At 42.5% G+C, this 21472-nt stretch overlaps 1 protein-coding gene across 1 annotated transcript; it reads left to right on the forward strand.

Moving 5' to 3' along the window:
• Positions 1–14408: 14408 nt before the first annotated feature.
• LOC129237107 (uncharacterized) lies at positions 14409–20924 on the forward strand. The gene is made up of 3 exons (XM_054871538.1): positions 14409–17109; positions 17185–19503; positions 20878–20924. The coding sequence occupies exons 1-3, from the start codon at positions 14409–14411 to the stop codon at positions 20922–20924; spliced, it is 5067 nt and encodes a 1688-aa protein (XP_054727513.1).
• Positions 20925–21472: the final 548 nt, after the last annotated feature.

Here is a 21472-nt window from a genome sequence, read left to right on the forward strand (position 1 = left end):
CGGGCAGTCCGTATGACTTTCTTTTCTTTGGATTGCTGTAATGAATCCATTTTTCATCACCCGTCACGAGGCGATAAAGAAAACCCTTCCTTTTTGCCGCTGGAGCAGTTGTTCGCAGGCGAAAAAACAACGTTCAACATCCCTTGGTTTTAATTCAGAAGGAACCCAAGTCCCTGTTTCTGAATCATTCGCAAAGCATAAAATCACTTGGAAATAGATTGGCGGGTAACTCCTGATACTAAAGGAAGCTCTTCTTGCGTTTGACAGGGATCCTCATTGAGCAATGTCTCCGATTCAGCGTCTTCGAAGGCTTTTGGCCTTCCTTCGCGCGGACGGCGGGCGGTTGTCAACATTAAAATCACCGTCTTTGAAGGGACGGAACCAATCTCGGTACGTTGTTTCACTTAAAGCAGCATCTCCTTAAACTTTTTGTAGCTCTCGATGCGCTTCAGCCGCCGTTTTTTTTTTCTTCGAATGATAGAGGAAAATCAACACTTCCCGCAAATGACGATTATTCGGCACAAAATCAGACATTTTCACAAAACCAAAAGCAGATGATACCAAAACAAAATCACTAATGTGTCGAAGCAGTTTGCTTACCTTATGTTTAAGCTTGGTTTATGACGTTAAGGTTATGTTAGAATCGACTAGCACACACTGCTGGCGGCATCTATTGACAAACAGCGGGAACTTAGTTGCGCACCTAATAATAAAGAAAAATGAATTTAATTTCATAATTCTAATGGAAAACAGCAACGCCTTTTTGTAAAAGCAAACAATTTTAAAAAATAAAAGATTTATAATAAAAAAAAAATTAAAAAAAAATACTAAAATCTAAAATATGTGCACGCACAAAAAAACTCTAAATCATTAAAGAATCCGTGAGTAGTTAGCGTTGGCTGCAACATTTTAAAGAAACCAACCGATGCTTCTAATTTCAAGCAGCTGCCTGCCAGCCTACCTAGTTGCCGTCCAGCTGTGCGCTAGTAATTAGACAAAATTACGTATCCAACGGTGCAAAAACAACAGAAACAAATGCTTGTTTTTTTCACACACAGCACATATGCGATGCAGAGTTTCTTGTGTGCCGTATTGATGGAAGAAAGTTTATTGGCAAAGTACGTGTGACTGGCAGACTTTTGTGAAAACTGAGCAGATGAGTTGTGAGCGAAAGGAAAGTGTGAACGAATATCCGCAGGTGGCCACTCATTAGTAGGTAAATCGATTTGCAGCACACAATTTCATGGCGACAAAGCAAAGGCGAAACAGGTAACTATGAGGTGCTGGGGCAAGGCTAATGAATGAAATGTGGCAACTGGAAAATAGAGAACGAGCGAGCTGTATTTGAAGGCAGAATTAACTAGAGCTAAGGTGTATGAGCCGAAGAGTGGTGGTGCGTTTAAAGGTACTAGTCAGGGTTTTAAATTCAAATAGAGGACAACTTGTTTTCAAGTACACACAAAAAACAAGTATGCGAAAACATATGCCTTTACGTGCAACATAATTAAGATTTTAAATTAGAGCAGCATTGGCGTGGTTAGCGTGTGCCGGCATACAGCCCTGACCACTGCAAGGGTTGAAGCATATAAATAGCATCACGCCAAGCATAAGTTGTAGAAAAACTTGAGGTGCTGCATGCGAGTGGCACGCATTTCAAAACCGGTTTTCTATCTGGTTATGAGCAGCATGGAATAAGTAAAGCACACGTCATGGCATTTATGAATCCACATACAGGCACTTTTCTCTTTATGCCTATCAACGCACCGTTATATGTAACTACCCCTTTATCCTTGTTTGTTTTATGTTTACAGCTTTTGTGTCAACAAAGCGTTTTCCAACTGAAAACACAGCACTTACCCACACACACACACACCCATGCATGTGCGCCTCAATACACTTTGAGTCGATTTATGAAATTTCTTTTTAAACAAAAATATTTTAGTTACTGGCTGTAATCTATTTTGTTAAAATAACAAATTGATAGGTAGGTTTGTGTGTGTGTGTTGGTAAACCATTTAGTTGGAAAATGCATGCGCTTAATTAATTACTCAATATGCTGTGGTGAGGTACAAAAGGGGGGATAGCAGAGTAGTTGTGGCGGTAGCGATTGTGGCACGCTTGCAAGATCAAAAGGATTTGCTGAAGTGGTCACGTTGGCACCTTTTCTGGAAACCAGCCATCTTTACCCTTCCGGGTAATTGAAACGGTGTATGTATATGTGTATGTATATATGTTATGTACATGTGAGTTTATAGATGTGTGGATTTTGGGATGTGTGCGCGAGTGTGAACACTCAGGGACAGTTTTAGCATGAAAGGGGCGGTCTTATTCGTAGATTTAAGACGTGAGTTATAGTTATTGGTTTATGGCTTACCTGAGAGATTCTTGAGCTTAATACCATACTTACCGGGTCCGGCACTCGAAGTGTAGCCCATTAAAAAGGCCATAAATTTAGTTTGCAAAATTACTTTTATTACATTAAAAGTAAAAAATGTGTGAAAATACCATAAAATTCAGAACCAATTTACTTTTGCTCGATGTAACCACCTTTTGCCTTGACTATGGCCTTGATACCGTCCAGAAACGAATCGCAAGCTACCCAAATGTGACTTACAAGTATTTTGGCCCACACGCGAACAATGGCCTTTTTCAGCGCCTCGAGACTGGTGAATCTTTTGGTTCGGACTTTGCCCTCAAAAATGCCATAAAGAGAATAATTCATCGGATTTGCGTCTGGTGAATTTGAGAGCCATTGTGTGGACGTTATGAAGTCCAGAACGTTGTTTTTTAGCCATTCTTGGTTCACTTGAGCTTTGTGAGCTAGTGCCGAGTCCTGCTGAAGCATCCATGGTCTATCACCGAAATGTTTGTCTGCCCGCGGCTTCAAAGCAAATCCCAGAATACTTTCCCGATAATATTTCGTATTTACCTTGACGCCAGGCTCGATGAAAACGATTGGAGGGCGCTCATCTGCGGTTATAGCGGCCCAAACCATTTCTTTTGGAGGGTGCTGCCTTCTGCTGGCCAATCGATGACTCAAATTCTCGTATGAACGCTCGGTTAAATAAACCCTTTCCTTATGGGAGTTAACGAATTGCTCAATTTGAAAGATTTTATCGTCAGAAAACACCATGTTCGGAAATTGACTGCTTTCCGCCAAGCGAAGCAACTCCTTCGCTCTCTCAAGTTTTACTTGTTGCTGCTTTGGTGTGAGATCAACCGTCTTTTGGATCTTGTAAGGCTTGCCATTGAGCTCACTTTTCAGTATGCGGCGCACGCTATGGTCAGATTATTTTCAGTTCTTTCGCCATTTGATTGGCACTTCGTTGGGGTTTGCGCTCAAGTCGCTTCTTCACTTTTTGAACCATTTCACGCGACGTTGCAGTCTCTTGATCACCACCTCCATGACGTTTGGCGATGCTAACAGGAACATTGTAAAAAGTAATGGTGCGATGAACAGAAATTTTATTTACTTTAAGGTACTCGAGCTCACAAAAAATCGCTGGTGCCTATGCATCAGCTGCGCGAGTGGTCTGAAATTGGTTACACTTCGAGGGCCGGACCCTGTAGATAATTGAAAGGAGATGGAGCGGGAATACGATTGGAATCTTTAGTGAGAGTCAGGCTACACTCAAGGCTCTGGAGAACGCAAAGCAAACCTGAAAGGTTGTTCAAGAATGTAAGAAGAAGCTTGAGTCTGCTGCAAGACAGAATAAGCTTGTACTTATATGGGTTCCAGGACACTGCGGTGCTCAAGGGAATGAAACTGTCTATGAATTAGTCAAATAGAGCCAATAATCGGAATCAGTTTCGCAGTAATCATGAATTAGATCAGCGATTGTGTATGCCATTTATATAAAGAACGACGGTCCGGTCTAGAACAGAAAACTGTCGAGTTTTCTTCTAAAGCTTGGAAGGAGTGACGTTGGGTTGATGGTGGATATTATTACAGGACACAACCCGGGGTCATCATCTGACCAGTACTGGAATCATTGAGAACCCGAGTTGCCTGTTTTGCTTAGACAAACCAAACTTTCTAGAGCAAAGTTACGAATTTTGGGTTCCGATGTCATCAGAATGAGTAAAATTCGTTATCTCAGACGGGAGGATATTTTCAGCTTTTCCAAAAAATCTGGAAAATTCTTACGCGACTAGCTATCTCCGTCTTTGTCTCTATTCTACCCCGTCTCTTTCTTTTTGTCACTTCTCTCCTTTCCTTTTTGAGTACCAATTATTTTACTTTCCAAAGCTTCGAATGGAATGAGCTATTTAGCCTGAGTGTTTTAGGAGTTACTAAATGTCTCAGGCCTTCTTGGCTTGAGTCTTCAAATTTCATTTTACTTACTTACTGCTGTCTGGATCTCATCGTGGAGCATAGCGCCTGTGACGTTTCTGCATAAATTTTGTACCTGCATATTTATTGTGTAGGCTGCATTTTGTGCAAAGGAATTTCCGTGAATTAACCGACTATGCCATGGAGATATATTTCCATTAGGATTTGGATCCATGCCTAAGCATCGGTATTGGATAAGCAGTCAATGTTTGATGAGTTCAAAAACCTTTAAGCACATTTATGTAGCGAGCCAATTGAATCAAGGCCGACACGCGCTCCATCCGCACCTAACATAGTGAACCCCCGATGAGGGTTAGAATGTTTTTTAACAAAGTTTTCCTTCTTCGCGCTTGTTTTGCTCGGGGGAGATATTTCATTTCTCTCCTACCACCCTTATCTGGAAGCATTTGCTGTCTGGGACCTCCGACGCGCTCTCTAGGGGTTACACGCATCCTCCGAGTGAGTCTCCGCTTCCTAACAACTACATGTGACAAATTACATCATTTAAATGTCCGGCATGAGCGCGTCTACAGGTAAAATCCACCAGTCGCAGTTTATTCATGAATGCCTAATTGGTGAGAACGTCGAGATATCGGTGCTGAATGTTTTTTAATAGCTCTTTGCGCTACAGCAGCAGAATGTTCCGTGTTTTGCTGTTTCCAATAGAATCAGTTTCTTGAAATTTTTCCAACAAAAATTTCTTTAATTGTCATGCATAGAGGAAAATAAAATTACTTACTGCCAGTAAGGGGACTGTATTTGTGTCAGAGACTTTTTACCGTGTCATCGGCTCCCCCACTCAGGAACGCGCAGAACCTTTTGGTCTCAGTACAATAGCCTCAAGACTCAGAAAGTCCTAAATGCTCCACGTCAATCAATTTCCCACCTTGTAGATGTATACACTGGTCATTGTATGTTCGGCACACTTGCAGAAAAGATATGTTCACTATTTAACCTCCATTGCAGAATCTGTGGGGGCCTTTCAGAGAAAGAGACTGTTGAGAACTTTCTCTGTAAATGTTTCGGCTCGGCAGCTAGACGGTTAAGGCCACTGGGTGCTTCTTTCTTCGACTTCCATGGCAGTGCGCCAATCGAAATACCATCAATCTTCTCCACTACATCAACAGCTCTGGGTGACTGTAGATATCTGCTTGTTGGAGGTTTCGTTGTGCTACAAACACGGCGTTTTAATGCCTCCCTGCCTTGAATCGTCGACTCGTTAAGATATTTATTTCCACCAATTTTGCGATAAGTAGCTCTTAAGGAGGGAAACCAGTTTAGACTTATCAAAAAATCGACTTTTTTTATTGCATAAATTGTTAGTATAACTACTTAAGAATATGTGGTAAAAATTTTAAAGCGAAATTCGCATTATTTCCGATTCTATTAGCACTTAAGTGACTGCCAGTCGGTTCCGCACCGTAGCGCGCGTTAGTTAGAATGACGTTTTTCTCGAAACTACTTTTTTTCAACTAGTGGGCACTCTAGCTCAAAAAGTTATCGACTAATCGTTATACATTTTTTTCGGAGTATTCTTTATTCAATCCTAATTCATATGAACCTAATTCTGGGATTATATTATTATTTAAAATATGATTTTTTAAGCAAAACGAATGAAAAAATATGGTATAAAAAAATTACATTGTGTTCAAGCGCCTCAAAGATATGCAATTTTCAATATTATTTTGTTACAATGAGGTTCATATTCTTAGGAAACATGTTGTTAACGAAAAAAAAAAATTATTGTTGATTACGGGGAAAAATCGCAACTTCAGGAATGCCCACCAGAAAGATTCTCGGATGGCGATCGTCCATGGACAAGACGCTGTAACGCCACTATTTCCGGCGGAAATGGCTTGAAAGAATTTTAAAGTGTACTTAAAGATATAAGTAAAATACCCTCCATGTTTAAAAAATTTCTGATTATTCCTTCCTTGTTCAAAAAATTTTCGAAAAACACCAAAATTCCGGCCTCCTAAACCGGTTTCTGCCCTTAAAGTTCTACCATTTTCGTAAGAAGTTTCAGTAATCTGTCTGCTTGAAAAAAGTTCAAAGATGACATCAAATGAAAAGGTGCCCTCTAGAAATTATTCACTAATAACATCTCTCAGCCTCACTTTTGAAAGACGCTTTATATACAAAAAAGTTTTTTGTAGGTAATTTATGTTTTATGCTGTTTGTTTTAACAATCTTCAAATTTATGGGTTTCTTATAGGGACGCTTCGATGTTGACAGGCTGTGCCGGCCGGATTGTTTTGGCGGCCTGTGTTAAATCTATTTCTTATTATTCAGACCCCGAGTCCAAGTTTGGAAATACATATACATAAACATATATGTGGGAGTGAAACGACAAAACTGCTGTGACTTGACTTCACCAGAGGAGTAAAATGAGAGTTAGGGCTAGTCGAAGAGTAACGCGCACTAAGCTAGGGCGTGTTTAAGTTTTGTTTTATCATTTTTTTCAAATATTCATCAATTATAATAATAAACGAATTAAGAGGTTCTAGATATTTCAAACTGATTTGTATTAGCTCCATTAACGGTTCCATATCGCGTAAGTAAAGCCGATTAAAACAGCAACCTACATATATACGGGGGTGGTTCATATACAGGGTTGGCCATATTAAACTGACCCATTGAGTAACCCTATAACTTTTTACTGTAATTTCAGATCAGCTAATGACATACCGCGTTGGAAGCGTCAGTCGAAGGAGATTTATACCATGAAACAGTACACCCCAATAGAACGCGCTGAAATTGTTCAGCTGTACATTCAAAATTCCTTCTCGATTGTAAAAACGCAACGTGCGTGGAGAAAAAAAAATAAAGTGAAAAGTGCGCCGTCAAAGAACGCAATCAAGCAAATGCACAAAAGATTTTTGTCTTCCAGCGATCTAACGAAAATATCGCGGCCGTACGAGCCAGTATCGAGTCATCGCCGCGAACGTCAGGTAATCGTCGTTCTGCTCAGTTGGACATCCCTCGGACCACTCTACGACGTATCATTCGTTTGGATTTGGGGATATTCCCGTACAAAATACAACTAAATCAACAACTGTTGCCGGCCGATAAGCCTCGTCGCTTGGAATATGCCAATTTTGTCGTCCGAATGGCCCAAACTGATGAGGATTTTTGGCATCAAATCATTATGAGTGATGAGGCTCATTTCTCCTTGAACGGAACCGTAAATAAGCAAAATTGCCGTTTCTACGCCACTGAAAACCCTCAAATTATTGAAGAGGTACCTCTCCACGACCAAAAAGTTACAGTCTGGTGTGGCATTTGCGCTGATATGGTCATTGGGCCGTTCTTCTTTGAAAATGGTCAACACCAACCATTGACCGTCAATCAAGAGCGTTATCGGGCCATGATAACCGATTTTGTGATGCCGATTGTTCGTGAAAATGGTATGGAGCACTTCTGGTTTCAGCAAGATGGCGCACCACCACACACAGCACGAGCCACCGTCAACTTATTGAAGACTTTGTTCCCTGGCCGTTTGATATCAAAAAGCGGCCGCCACGATCACCGGATTTGACGCCACCGGACTTTTTTCTTTGGGGCTATTTGAAATCTAAGGTTTACGTCAACAAGCCGAGACGCTGGCCAAAACTATGGAAAACGCCGAAAAACGGGCACATTACGCTATACGAGCTAAGGGCGACCACTTGCGCGATATCATATTCAAAAAGTGATGTAAACGGATCTCCTTGAACTAAATTAAATGTTTTTCACAATGAAACACAAAAAAATGTTTGTTTTTCCATATTTTTTAATAATTACATGGGTCAGTTTAATATGGCCAACCCTGTATTTCAGCCAAGTTCCATAAATTGCTGTTTTCAGGTCTTCAATTTTTAAGCTGAAGTAATTTTTGACGTGATAACGTCTTATAATTTGATTTAGCCGGCTGCACGCACGAAAAAATGTGTCGTTATCTTGCTCAATCGTCGTTATCTTGCTCATTTGTCGTTACCTTGCTCATTCGTCGTTACCTTGCTCATGGTCGTTACCTTGCATGAACTGGAAGCGAAAGTGCAGAACGAACGACAAAGAGCACAACGTTCGGCAACGTTCGACATCTTATTATTAATTTGATTTACTTGAAGAGTTTAAAATAAAACCAAGTGTATCATCATCATCCTTAGCGAATTTATAATTAGTGACGACTAGTTATTAATAAAACCTGTTGTTTTAATGTTTGAAAATTGTAACCATAACATCAGTATTTTCTTATGACGTTGTCACGTTAAACTATCGTCAGTAAATCGACTTTACAGACAACCTCTTTTTTTTATATGACAGTTTGGAATGTAAAAAGACTCCAAAGGTGTGATATCAAACGATCTTCGTGTCCAATCTACTGGTCCGAGACGAGAGATAAATTGCTCACCGAAACGACGATGCAGTAAATCCATTGTTTCACGGGCTGTATGCCAAGTAGCGCCGCCTTTCTGTCTTGTTGGAATTAAATGTTGTGGAGATCACGGGCTTCAATTTCCGGCATCAAAATTCTATTATCATAGCGCCATTCACTGTTACATTGGCGCCAGCCTCGCCTTTGAAAAAATATTGACGAATAAATTCTCCAGTCCATAGTCCAGCCGCACCAAACGATTGTATTCATTTGATCTAATGGCTGTTCTTGAGTGGTTTGGGGCTTCGCTTTAGTCCAAATCTAGCAATTTTGCTTATTGACGTAGCCATTTATCGAAAAATGGGCTTCATCCACTTTTCACAGAGCGTCGGTTTTCATAATGTAACTGTGGGATGCATAAACGTTGTTGAGGTATATGCCTTTCGATGATGAAGTGTCTATGAATACTAAAAAAAATATGTATCATATTTAGTTTCACAGGAGTCATGTGTGATTTGTCAAAAACACCCTATTTGAAATAGTACCACCAATCTGATCACCAATTATATGGGTCTGGTATACATATCATATTATATGAGAGACTGAAACTTTGTGAGCACGTCTTATTCTTCTTCTTAATTGGCGCGATAACCGCTTACGCGATTTTGGCCGAGTTTAACAAAGCACGCCAGTGGTTTCTTTCTCGTGCTTACCGGCGGCAGTTGAACACACCAAATGAAGCCAAGTCCTTCTCCATCCGATCTTTCCAACACAGAGAAGGCTTTCCTCTTCCTTTGCTACCACCAGCTGGTACCGCATCAAATACTTTCAGAGCCGGAGCGTTTGTATCCATTCGGACAACATGACCCAGCCAATGTAGCCACTGGATCTTTATTCGCTGCGCTATGTCTATTTCGTCGTAAAGCTCATACTGCTCATTGTTCCATCGCCTGCGATATTCGCCGTTGCCAACGTTCAAAGATCCAAAAATCTTGCGTAGAATCTTTCTCTCAAACAGTCCAAGCGTCGCTCCATCGGATGTTGTCATCGTCTCCGCTTCTGCGCTATACGTTAGAACGGGCATGACGAGAGCCTTGTAGAGTGTTAGTTTTGTTCGTCGGGAGGGAGCTTTACTACTCAATTGCCTACTTAATCCAAAGTAGCTGTTGTTGGCGATAGAGATTCTACGTTGGATTTCTAGGCTGACATTGTTATCGGTGTTAATGCTGGTTCCACGTCTTCAGATCTGATAAATCAGCCATCGAGCTCATCGTCAACGTAGTCTGCTGAGGTGGAAAAAATTCAGCTTTGCCCATTCTTGAACAACTTTTTTGATGTCAAATCCGCACCTGTTGCAAACATGGTCGATTACCTCTTGATGCATATGAGTAGAAATAATCCATTTAAGCACAATTCATTAAGCTTCGAATTTAGCCTCAAGTGGAAGGCAAAAGCTGCTTTGAGCAAAAGTTCTAAGAATAAAACTAAACACATCACATGAACGTACGTGGATGAAATTAAATTTTGTTTGAATGTCATGCAAATTTGTATATAAAGTTTTCTACTAAATAATTTCAAGAATATGCCTACGAAAATCATAATAGCTAACCAACTTAAATCGAGGCGCAAAAGGTGGGTGGTTGAAGTGCATCGCTGAAGATAAAATTTACAGTTAATTTAGTTATCTAGTTTTGCCGCAGCAAATTCAATTTGTACCACTTACTCGTATATCGAGTTTATGCGAGCAGAAAATTTAGTTTCCAACAGCAACTGCAACAACAACGCACATATTAGTCGCAGCAAATTATGATAGTGAAAGCCACAAAGGTGTGCACGCCGTTGCTGTTTTTGTTGGTTTTGATGCTGAGAGGCAGCACGCGCCCGTCATCGGCGTGATTTCGAAGGTAAACCGTTTGTGCCTGTTGCAACCTTTTTGCTCCATACAAACACACACACACACACATATGACGCGGGTTGTACAAACGGTCGAAGCCGATACCGATACTCGCACTTTGTGGCATTTTAAATGAATTGTGTGGCAGCGCACAATCAAATGATGCTTGCAACAACAATGTAAAGCGCAATAAATGCAGTGGTAAAAGGCACTAGCGCATGTTGGCAAACAACACCAATAACGACAACAAAAACAACAACAGCGGCGGCAGCCTCATGAAGCAAAGGCAATCACGAGGAGCAAGAAGAAAGCGGACGGCAGTAAGCGAGCGTAGCATAGCGTTGATGGACTCTCATCAAACGCGCGATTTTTGTTTGACGATGGAAGTGCAAACACACGCACATGCTCACACATACGCACACACACACTCATATGTACACTGTTATTCTGTGAAAGCCTGTGAAAGGTGTAACCGCATATAAACAATGGAAGCGAACAAGCAATCAAATCACCTGGGTGCGTGTGTGTGTGTGTGCGTGCGAGCTTGTCAATGTGGGAGCATAGCACAAAGGATGCGACTGGCCTGCTGCTGGGGAGGGGTGACTGGACAGAGGTTGAGGGTGCACTATGGCACACAGATTTTATTGCTTGTTACACTTTTTGGGCGTAAGGGCAATGCTATGTCGAAGGTGAGATTGGCCAAATATGGGCGTGGTTGGCGAGAATGCGTTCGTTATTGTAGGCGATTGCTGTAAGCAAACAATGTTGGCAATGCTACTACGACTGCGAAGGTATTCTACACTGAAAGAAATTTAAATTAAGTGCGTTTATATGAAACTACTTTAAAAAGATGGTGTCCTGTTGTCTCTTCTTTATATTTTTATATATTTTCCCGTGGTGGCGGCCGCCGTAGCCAAATGGGTTGGTGCGTGACTACCATTCGGAGCAGAGAGAACGTATGTTCGAATCTCTGTGAAACACCAAAATGAAGAAAAAGTTTTTTCTAATAGCGGGCGACCCTCGGCAGGCAATGGCAAACCTCTGAGTGTGTTTCAGCCATCAAAAAGCTCCTCATAAAAAATATCTGCCGTAAGGAGTCGGTTTGAAGATGTAGGTCCCTTCAATTGAGGAACAACATCAAGACCCACACCACAAATAGGAGGACGAGCTCGGCCAACCATCCAGAAAGGGTGTACGCGCTAATTATATATATATATATTTAGTGGTATCGTGATCGTTTCCCTCAGTCATAACTGAGATTTTGGAAAGGTCACTGGCTGTACTCAGTCGTTTGGCTGCCAGTTGCGGTCAGAGTCAACTGCTATAAAACGGAGCTGAGGCTATTTACCAGAAGATATAAACGTCAACATTTTACGCTTCCGAGAATAAATAATTATGATCTCAAGCTTTCAGCGGAAATTAAGAATCTGGGAGTGATACTTGCCTGCAAAATCCGATTGGAAGCTCCACATTGAAAATCAGTTAGAGAAAGCCAACGAACGTATCATAGCTTTTGACTTCTGTAAATTTATATTCGGAAAAAAATGGGGACTCAAGCCAGAAGTCGTTCTTTGGATGTACAACGCAACCACTGCCAATTTTGACAAAAGAGGGACTATAATACCACTAAATTAGAGAGAGTGCTGAAGACTACATGCATTGGTATCACTGAGGTGTGTAGAACTTGTCCCACTGCTGCTCTGAATGTCGTTTTGTGCTTAGATTAGGTTAGGTTATGATGGCAGTCGGTCTACACGACCAACTCACTTAGACCTTACAGGTCCGTTGTGATACCATTGTGCTGCGTGGGAACCCCATTTACCCTCCTTCGTGGAACCATTTTTGGCTCTTATGAAACGTAGAATTGGTCCCAACCCCAAGCTGTCTGGCAACTCTGTAAGAAAATTAAAAAAGTATTTACCTGGACAACCTGCTCTGATTTTAGCTAGGGCTGGGCAATTGCAAAGGAAGTGCTCAAGTGTTTCTTCCTCGTTTTGTACTTACTTTCCCTCGACTTTTGCGTTATTTCCATCCCTGTTCAAAATGCAATCAGGCTGAAGGAGGTTCGCCTCTAGAGGCAAACTCTCAAGGGACATGGTAGCATTTTCAGGCATTTAACACTTCATTTCTCTGAACTTCATACAGTTCTCTATGTCCGCAAACTGAAGTTGGGCAGGATTGTAAAAATGGGAAAATCTGCACCGGAGTTGATACCTCTGTCTTCACTGACGCTTCCAAGATTCAGTCAGAAGTCAGAGTAGGGAATTTCTCTATCCGCCTTATCTATCTCCTTTGAACTGCCGAATACTGCGAGTGTCTTTCAGGCAGAACTCTTTGCGATCTTGCAGGTATACAGAATGCTTATTGAACCCGGGAACAGGGGAGATATTAGCATTTTTTCTGACTGTTAGGCTGCAATCAAGGCTCTGACGACACCATTGTGTTAATCAAAAATAGTCAACTCCTGTAAGAAGGAAATCAAATCACTTGTGGGTGCAGGTAACATTTCTCTGATCTGGGTTCCGTGACATAGGAACATAGAAGCAGATTACATTACTGATGAGCTTGCAAGAAAGAAGTCGACTAAATTGGCATCAGAGGTCTCCTACCCGGTCATCCGCACCCCCCTGACTGCTGTTGAAGGGAAATTGCACAAGCCCATTTCTCCGGAAAGGGCACAAGAGATGGAATTCCATTTCTTCGTGTGATTTTTTGAAACCCCTGTTGAACCAGGACAATATACGGAGGGCTCATAACACACGGAAGACTCCATACGGAGGACTCCATGCCATTTAATTAAATCCAACTTGCTGACCGCGTGGAATCTTTCAGAGAAGCAGTTTGTTGAAGACTTTCTTCAGTTAGACAATTAAGGTCACAGATAGACTCCTTCAGTCAAAGTAGTGATTCCACGCTATTTACTCGATCGAACAGAAACAAAAATCGCTGGGAGCCATATCGGGTGAATCCGATGTCTGTTGGATGGTATTTGTTTCATTCTTGGTCAAAAATTCACGGATAATGATAGCTCTGAGCGGCGTTTTGACGCTGCGTTATCCTGTTGCAAAATTCGCAAGTTGTTTTCTTTCTTTTCAATGCCCAAATAATACCTTATGAACTGTTTAATCTTTTGGCAGAGATTCGTATTGTACAATACCGTTGAATCCATAAAAAACGTAGAGCTTCGCTTTCTTTTTTTGAATGAAAACGACATGGTTTTTAGTGGTTTTGGTGCCCTCGAAGCTCTTCCCTCAATCTCCCGACGTCGTGCTTGCGTGTCGTACTCATATGCCCACGTTTCGTCTTCAGTAGTGATGCTTGTGATAAATGTTGGGTCGAATTCAGCATTGGAAATCATATTTTTGGTGATATAGAAGCGGTCTCTTTTTTGCATGAAACTTAGGTCCTTTACAGCCAACTTTGCAGCAACTCGGCGTAAGCCCAATGTTGCGAAATTTATTCATTTTATAATTTTGCATTCACGCTTGTTGCGAAAGGTGCGATGGCAACCCATCGCACTCATCTGTTTGCCATTTTCTCATTTTCTCATTCTCTCATAAAAATGTCAACTCATTCTTTTTGATTTCTACATTGTTCGAGCACAGGCGCCGCAAGCGAACAAAATGTAAGTTTTATATTGTACATTCTTATTATTAAATTTGAACTAATTGTAAAATAAAGATTTCAGCCTACAGCTACAAGGACTTGAATATTGTTTAATTTGCGGGCCGCCTATTGTTGGGACAACATTCTGAAATATTTTGTTTCGGAAACAAATATTTTTTCTTTGGATTCTGAAGTCCCTTGGCCATCGAAGTTCGGAAATGGAAGACTCCGAACATATTAGCGTACTTATGGAAGGCAGTGAAATACCACCGGCGGCGACCATTGGTGAGGCTGACAAGCCTAGCAACGACACAGCAACTGGAATTGGATCGACATTCACAGCTGGTAGTGCACCGTATTGTCACGCATCAACGCCCACTACTCACCCTTCCACATTTACAGTACCGGGCGTGAACAACGCATCCATGATAACATCAGTTCATGGAACTCAACCGCACTACATGGTATATAGCACCAGTGCACCGCTGTTTCAAACCGCGGCAGTCAATGCATTTACAAGCACGTGTGGGCCCGGCATTGCTAATGGTGCCATACCTAACCTCACTTCGGCTGTTATGCCTTGTAGCGCGCTAACCTATCCAACGTTCGGCAATACATTTCGGCCATTTTGTTCACAGACGAATATGCATAGCCGCGTGGCACCACCACCGAACACTTCTGTTTTCATGCAGCCGAACATTATGCCATCGTGTAACCAAACGCGCGACCCCTCTTATAACGTTTTCAGCCAATATAGCACATCCGACGTCAATTTAACACCAACGCAGATTTCCAGCAGGCAAGTGATAACCAAGGATTTACCGACCTTTTCCGGCAGGCCTGAGGACTGGCCCCTATTCATCACGAATTACGAGCAGTCTACCGAGCGATGTGGCTTCACCGATCAAGAAAACCTGATCAGACTACAAAAGTGTTTAAAGGGACCAGCTCTCGAAGCGGTGCGTGGTAGGTTAATGATGCCAGCAACAGTAGGTCTGGCAATCAACACATTGAGAATGCTTTATGGTAGGCCTGACATTATTCATCAAACAATGCAGATGAAATTGAGACAAGAGCCAGCAGTTAGGGCCGATAAATTGGAAACGCTCATAGCATTTTCACTTGCAGTGCAAAACTATCGCGCTACGATCCAGGCGGTAGGCCTGGCCGATTATTTAAACGATCCTGTGTTGCTTAATGACTTGATAGCCAAATTGCCAAGCGATCTAAGGCTCAATTGGGGCGGCTATCGTATGTCGCTCGGTCGCGTCGACATTGCGGTGTTTGACGATTGGCTTTTCGGACTTGCTACATGCGCGAGTCAAGTAACAAGATGTGAGCCACCCACAACCACAGCTGCCTTTGAAAATATTGAAGTAAAGAAAGGCCGCAATTCCCACAAGGCGAGAATTTTAGTTCATGAAGTTATCGGAAGAAATGTAGAAGTAAACGCGAAGGTGACTATATGCCCAAAGTGTGGCGCCAACCATAAGCTGTCAGACTGTGCAGAATTTACTGCGCTCTCGCGAAGTGATCGATGGCTGTTTGTACGAGAGAAAAAACTTTGCTTACGCTGTTTCAATTCTCATTATGTTCGCCGATGCAATCTGAAGAATAGGTGTGGGGTTGACGGCTGCCAGATGGCACACAACGCTCTTCTGCATACGCCTGTTCCCGTTAAGAGCAACGTCGGTCATGAGCAAACAGCGCTATACCACGAACGTCATTCAGGCTCACCAAAGGAGAAGCAGAACTCGCTATTTAGGTACGTCGCCGTTACTGTTCGTAACGCATCCAAATCTGTTGACACATATGCACTCATCGACGAAGGCGCGTCTTGCACTTTAATTGAGAACGAGCTTGCAGATTACCTTGAATTAGACGGGCCGTCCGAGGCGTTGTGTCTGCGATGGACTAACGAAATTACTCAAAGCGAAAATAACTCCAAGTTTGTAAGTTTTGAGATCGCATCGACACAGTTGGGCTCTCCAAACTACTTGTTAAGAGGCGTACGCACTATTGCTCGTTTAGGCCTGCCTGTTCAAACATTGGACCGCGATACCATGGAGAAGCATGCCCATCTCAGAGGTCTACCTATATTGCCATATAACGGTGCAAGGGCTCGAATTCTTATCGGAGTCGACAACGCGAAAGTCTGTGTGCCAATTGAAGTTAAGGAGAGTAGCACCTCCAACCTGATTGCTGCTAGATGCCGGCTGGGATGGACCGTTTACGGTCGAGACACATCTGAACACGCAGTGATGCCCCGCGTGCTCCACATCTGCAGCTGCGATCCTACGAGCAGGGACCGAATGGACGAACAGATGAAGGCGTATTTTGCTATCGACGCTATCGGTGTCTATGCGCCAGCTAAACCGCTTCGGTCAAAGGATGATGAACGTGCTTTACAATTGATGGAAAAATTCACCAAGTTTTTGCCAACAGAGAAGAGATGGGAAACAAGATTGCTATGGAAACAAGACGTCGTCGATTTACCCGATTCACTTCCTATGGCGCGCCGTCGACTAATGTGCTTGGAAGCCAAGATGAAGCGGGATCCTGAACTCCACCGTTTTATCGTCGACAAAATTGACGATTACAAGAAAAAGGGTTACATACGCAAATTGGAGTCACTTGAAACATCGATAGGTGGCAGATCGTGGTACCTTCCCATATTCACGGTGCTCAACGTTAACAAAAACAAAACTAGATTGGTATGGGACGCTGCAGCTAAAGCTGGAAATACTGCACTTAACCACATGCTGTTAAAAGGACCTGATCAGCTAAATTCGATGATGGGCATTCTTCTTCGATTCCGCGAAAAGCCTTTTGCAATATGCGGGGATTTACGCGAGATGTTTCACCAAATTAAGGTAGCCAAAGAGGACCAAGTGGCGCAGAAGTTTTTATGGCGCGACGGTGAGTCTAATCGACAGCCAGATGTATATGCCATGTGTGTGTTGACTTTCGGCGCTTCGTGTTCTCCTTCGCTAGCGAACTACGTAAAAAACCAAAATGCACAACGTTTTTCCGAAAACTATCCCGAAGCTGTACAAGCCATTATAAATAACACTTTCGTCGATGATTGGCTTCAGAGTGCAGACAATGAGGAAGAGTTATCGCGTTTGGCTACTGTTGTTCGCTGGATCCATAACGAAGGAGGTTTCGAGATGCGAAACTGGGTATCCAATTCCAAGAAAACTTTGACTGCACTCTCTGCTAACAGCACGCTGCTGTCCAGATGTTTTGAGGAACCTGAAGCTACTATCGAAAAGGTGCTTGGAATGTGGTGGTTACCAGCGTCGGATGAGCTCACCTTTGTGGAAAAGTTTCCTAAAGAAGTTTTTGATGAGCACACATTCCCATCGAAGCGACAAGTTTTGCGTACGATCATGAAAATATTCGATCCCCTTGGACTGCTCGGGTATGTCATCATACAAGCAAAAATCATCCTACAGGACATTTGGCGTTCAGGTGTTAATTGGGACGAGCCTATCAGAGAGGATGATCGCAGTAACTGGTGGAACTGGTTGAAAAGAATTTCTTCGATAAACAACGTCAAAATTCCTCGGTGCTACTTACTTTCCAGCTGTAGCCAGAGTAACCAGTTGCACATTTTCGTGGATGCAAGTATCAACGCTTATGCTGCTGTGGCGTATTTGCGTGCTGAAGTTGGTAACGCGGTGAACTGTTCATTGCTGGCTTCGAAGACAAGGGTCACACCATTGAAGCCCATTTCAATACCGAGGTTGGAGTTAATGGCAGCAGTTCTGGGTCTGCGGTTGGCAATTTTTATAGGCAAGCAACTTTCTGTTCAGGTAAGCCGTAGAATTTTTTGGACAGATTCGAAAAACGTGATATGCTGGGTGCGTTCAGATGCAAGAAAGTTCCACCAATCTGTTGCGTTACGTGTCGGCGAAATTCTTGAGGGTTCCAGCGCTAAAGAGTGGAGGTGGTTGCCATCTTCTGAAAACATCGCTGATGAGGGCACAAAATGGTCCGACGTTCGCAATTTTGACGACAATGCACGCTGGTTTCGAGGGCCAAAGTTCTTAGCCCAGCCCGAATCTAGTTGGCCTGTAGGGGAGCTAGTAGGCGCTACATCAGAGCTGCACCACATAAGTACAAGTACACCATTGTTCCCCACCCTGTCAGTAATTTCTCCAGACGTACGAAGGTTTAGCACATGGGAGAGACTGCTTTCCACACAACAAATTGTTTTGCGTTTCCTGCGCCGAATCTTGAAGTTTACGCCACGTTCGCTACTAAGACTTTTCGAATTGCGCGATATTCAAGCAGCAGAGCAAATTCTTATTTCCGTAAGCCAGGAAAATGCGTTTAGCGAAGAAGTCAAAAGCCTACAACACGGTCAAAATATTCAACGGCAGTCTGCTATATATAAATGGTCGCCGTATCTGGACGAGGTTGGGATTCTTCGCGTGAAAGGTCGAATCGACTTCTTAGAAGGAGTAGCAGTCGATGTTAAGCGACCTATAATACTACCGAAAAATCATACAGTAACGCGTTTGATAATTGATTTTTACCATAGAAAATTTCACCACCATCATAATGAGATTATTGTCAATGAGATGCGCCAGCGATACTGCGTCGGTGCTTTGCGATCGATGGTAAAGGAGTGCGCCAAAAGATGCCAAATATGTCGCAATCGTAAAGCTAAGCCGCAACCGCCTCAAATGGGAAGTCTACCTGTAGAACGACTGTCACCATTTACAAGGCCATTTACGTTTACAGGAGTGGACTATTTTGGCCCTATCGACGTAGCTGTTGGCCGGCGGCGTGAAAAACGTTGGGGCGTGTTATTTACGTGCCTGACGAGTCGTGCCGTTCACATCGAGATCGCCGCGTCGTTGTCGACGGAGACATTCCTGCTAATGTTGAAGTTGTTCGTGTGCCGCAGAGGAGTCCCGAAGCGCATTGTGTCAGACAACGGCACAAATTTTCGTGGTGCCAGCCGAGCACTTATCAGCGAGATAGAAAGGGTGTCATCCGATGACCTAGAGAGAAGACATCCCCAAATCGAGTGGTCCTTCATTCCGCCCTCGGCTCCTCACATGGGTGGGGCATGGGAGCGAATGATACAGTCAACAAAATCAATTTTAATGGATATTACGCACGAAGCAATACTACGTGAAGAAGTTCTAAGGGCCACTTTAGCGGACATTGAAAATATTCTTAATTCAAGACCTCTGACATATGTGCCCTTGGAGACTGCAGACGACGACGCACTTACGCCCAATCACTTTTTGTTAGGAAACTCAAGCGGAATTCGCGAATCAGGTTGTGATGACGACAGTGGGCTAGCTCTCCGTCGATGCTTTCGAATTTCAAACCAGCTAGCTAACCAATTCTGGAAGCGTTGGATCCAAGAATACCTTCCGTGCCTTACTAGACGTTCTAAGTGGTTCCACCCGCCGATTCGACCTATCGAAATAAACGACGTCGTGGTCATCGTTGACAACAATGCGAAAAGGAACTCATGGCCGAAAGGAATAGTTATAGATCTCCACCGTGGAAAGGACGGAGAGGCTCGTAGCGCTGTGGTGAAACTAGCAAACGGTCTGTGCACCCGACCCGTAATTAAATTAGCAAAACTCGATGTCACTAGTCATAATTGAATTGGTAAATTTCATACTAGAATTCGTAGGAAATTTACGAGAGGGGGTATGTTGCGAAATTTATTCATTTTATAATTTTGCATTCACGCTTGTTGCGAAAGGTGCGATGGCAACCCATCGCACTCATCTGTTTGCCATTTTCTCATTTTCTCATTCTCTCATAAAAATGTCAACTCATTCTTTTTGATTTCTACATTGTTCGAGCACAGGCGCCGCAAGCGAACAAAATGTAAGTTTTATATTGTACATTCTTATTATTAAATTTGAACTAATTGTAAAATAAAGATTTCAGCCTACAGCTACAAGGACTTGAATATTGTTTAATTTGCGGGCCGCCTATTGTTGGGACAACACCCAAATCATTATCTACAATGTCCTGGATGGATCCATAAGCAATGTTCAAATCCTCTGTCAGCTCTCTCTATTTTTTACCCAGTAGCGACGAACGCCGGGTTAATTTGCGGTTATTGACCTACTTTTCTTTCACTTTATTGATGCTTTCATCAAGTTTCGATTTTCATCATCATCCTCGTTGGTCTCATCATCTCTTGTGAAACATTCGTGCCACTCGTAAACGGCTGTTTCCTTTAGAGTATCATTACCAAAACACCGAAACAGTTTTCAAATATGACAAAGGTTTTCGCTGCATTGAATTAATTTGTAATGCAAAATTTAATGTGAACTCATTGTTGCAAAATCAGATCCATTTTTTAAATTCTAAAAACTCGAAAATAAGTGCCGAGGTAGACTTACTCAAGACGGCGTAACTTTTACAAAAGTCAAGTCATGGGCGATAAAATTATGCTAGCAATATTAATCACTGATCTGGGAACCTAACAAAAACAAAAAAAAAAAAGCAACACAGATTTCAAAGCTGCTGACTTAAAACGTCAGCTGGTGGTGATTCTGGGAACTTTATGAACAAGATGGTATTTATAGTAGGCCAGATTGTTAACTTGAATTTTATTTCTAATATTTCGAATCCTCCTTGACCAGATATAACAAAACTTAATCCGACAAAAACAAAACATTCTAAATTTTACCTTTATAGAACGAAAGAAACTTATCACCACCCAAACATGGTGTCGCAAAGTGTAAATTACCCACAAAATTCAATTTTTATTATATGACAGGATTCTTTAGTTTTGTTTATTTTTGTAGCGCTTCTCTGCGCGTGTCCTACAGCAGTCAGAGCAAAGTATTTGCGTATTACGAACGTTGACTAAGTTACCACAACCCACTTTATGCATCTGGTGAAGCCCATAAAATTTTTAAACCTGCTATATCAGCAGGCGTAGTAAAGAAGTAAGAATCAAGATGCCCAAATCTTAGCCCCGCGATAGCAGCGCAGCTAAGGAGAAGGTGCTGAGATGATTCTGCCTCATCCTCATTGCAGCCGACGCAAAAAGGATCGAAGTATTTCGAAGTCTTACAACCAGTGTAGGTAGGCGAAGTAGGTGAAATGGTTAAAGTACCAGTCTAGTACTCCTGAAGGAGCACTAAAGCGCCGTTTTGATACCATTATGAGGCCTCCAACAGGCAGATACCTACAGGCAGCCAGAGCTATTGATGTAATGGAGGAAATTGATTGGATTTAGGTCGGCGCACTACCCCAGGCTGTCATAGAAAGGAGCGCCCAGTGACCT

Source organism: Anastrepha obliqua, chromosome 2 (genome assembly GCF_027943255.1).
Source record: "Anastrepha obliqua isolate idAnaObli1 chromosome 2, idAnaObli1_1.0, whole genome shotgun sequence".
NCBI classification, from domain to species: domain Eukaryota; kingdom Metazoa; phylum Arthropoda; class Insecta; order Diptera; family Tephritidae; genus Anastrepha; species Anastrepha obliqua.

Bases quoted from the DNA above. Each gene is read 5' to 3' on its own strand.
- LOC129237107 (XM_054871538.1), top strand. From the start codon at position 14,409: ATGGAAGACTCCGAACATATTAGCGTACTTATGGAAGGCAGTGAAATA. The intron at 17,110-17,184 runs GTGAGTCTAATC...CTCCTTCGCTAG, and splicing joins GAAGTTTTTATGGCGCGACG to CGAACTACGTAAAAAACCAA. The intron at 19,504-20,877 runs GTGGGCTAGCTC...TTACCTTTATAG, and splicing joins ATCAGGTTGTGATGACGACA to AACGAAAGAAACTTATCACC.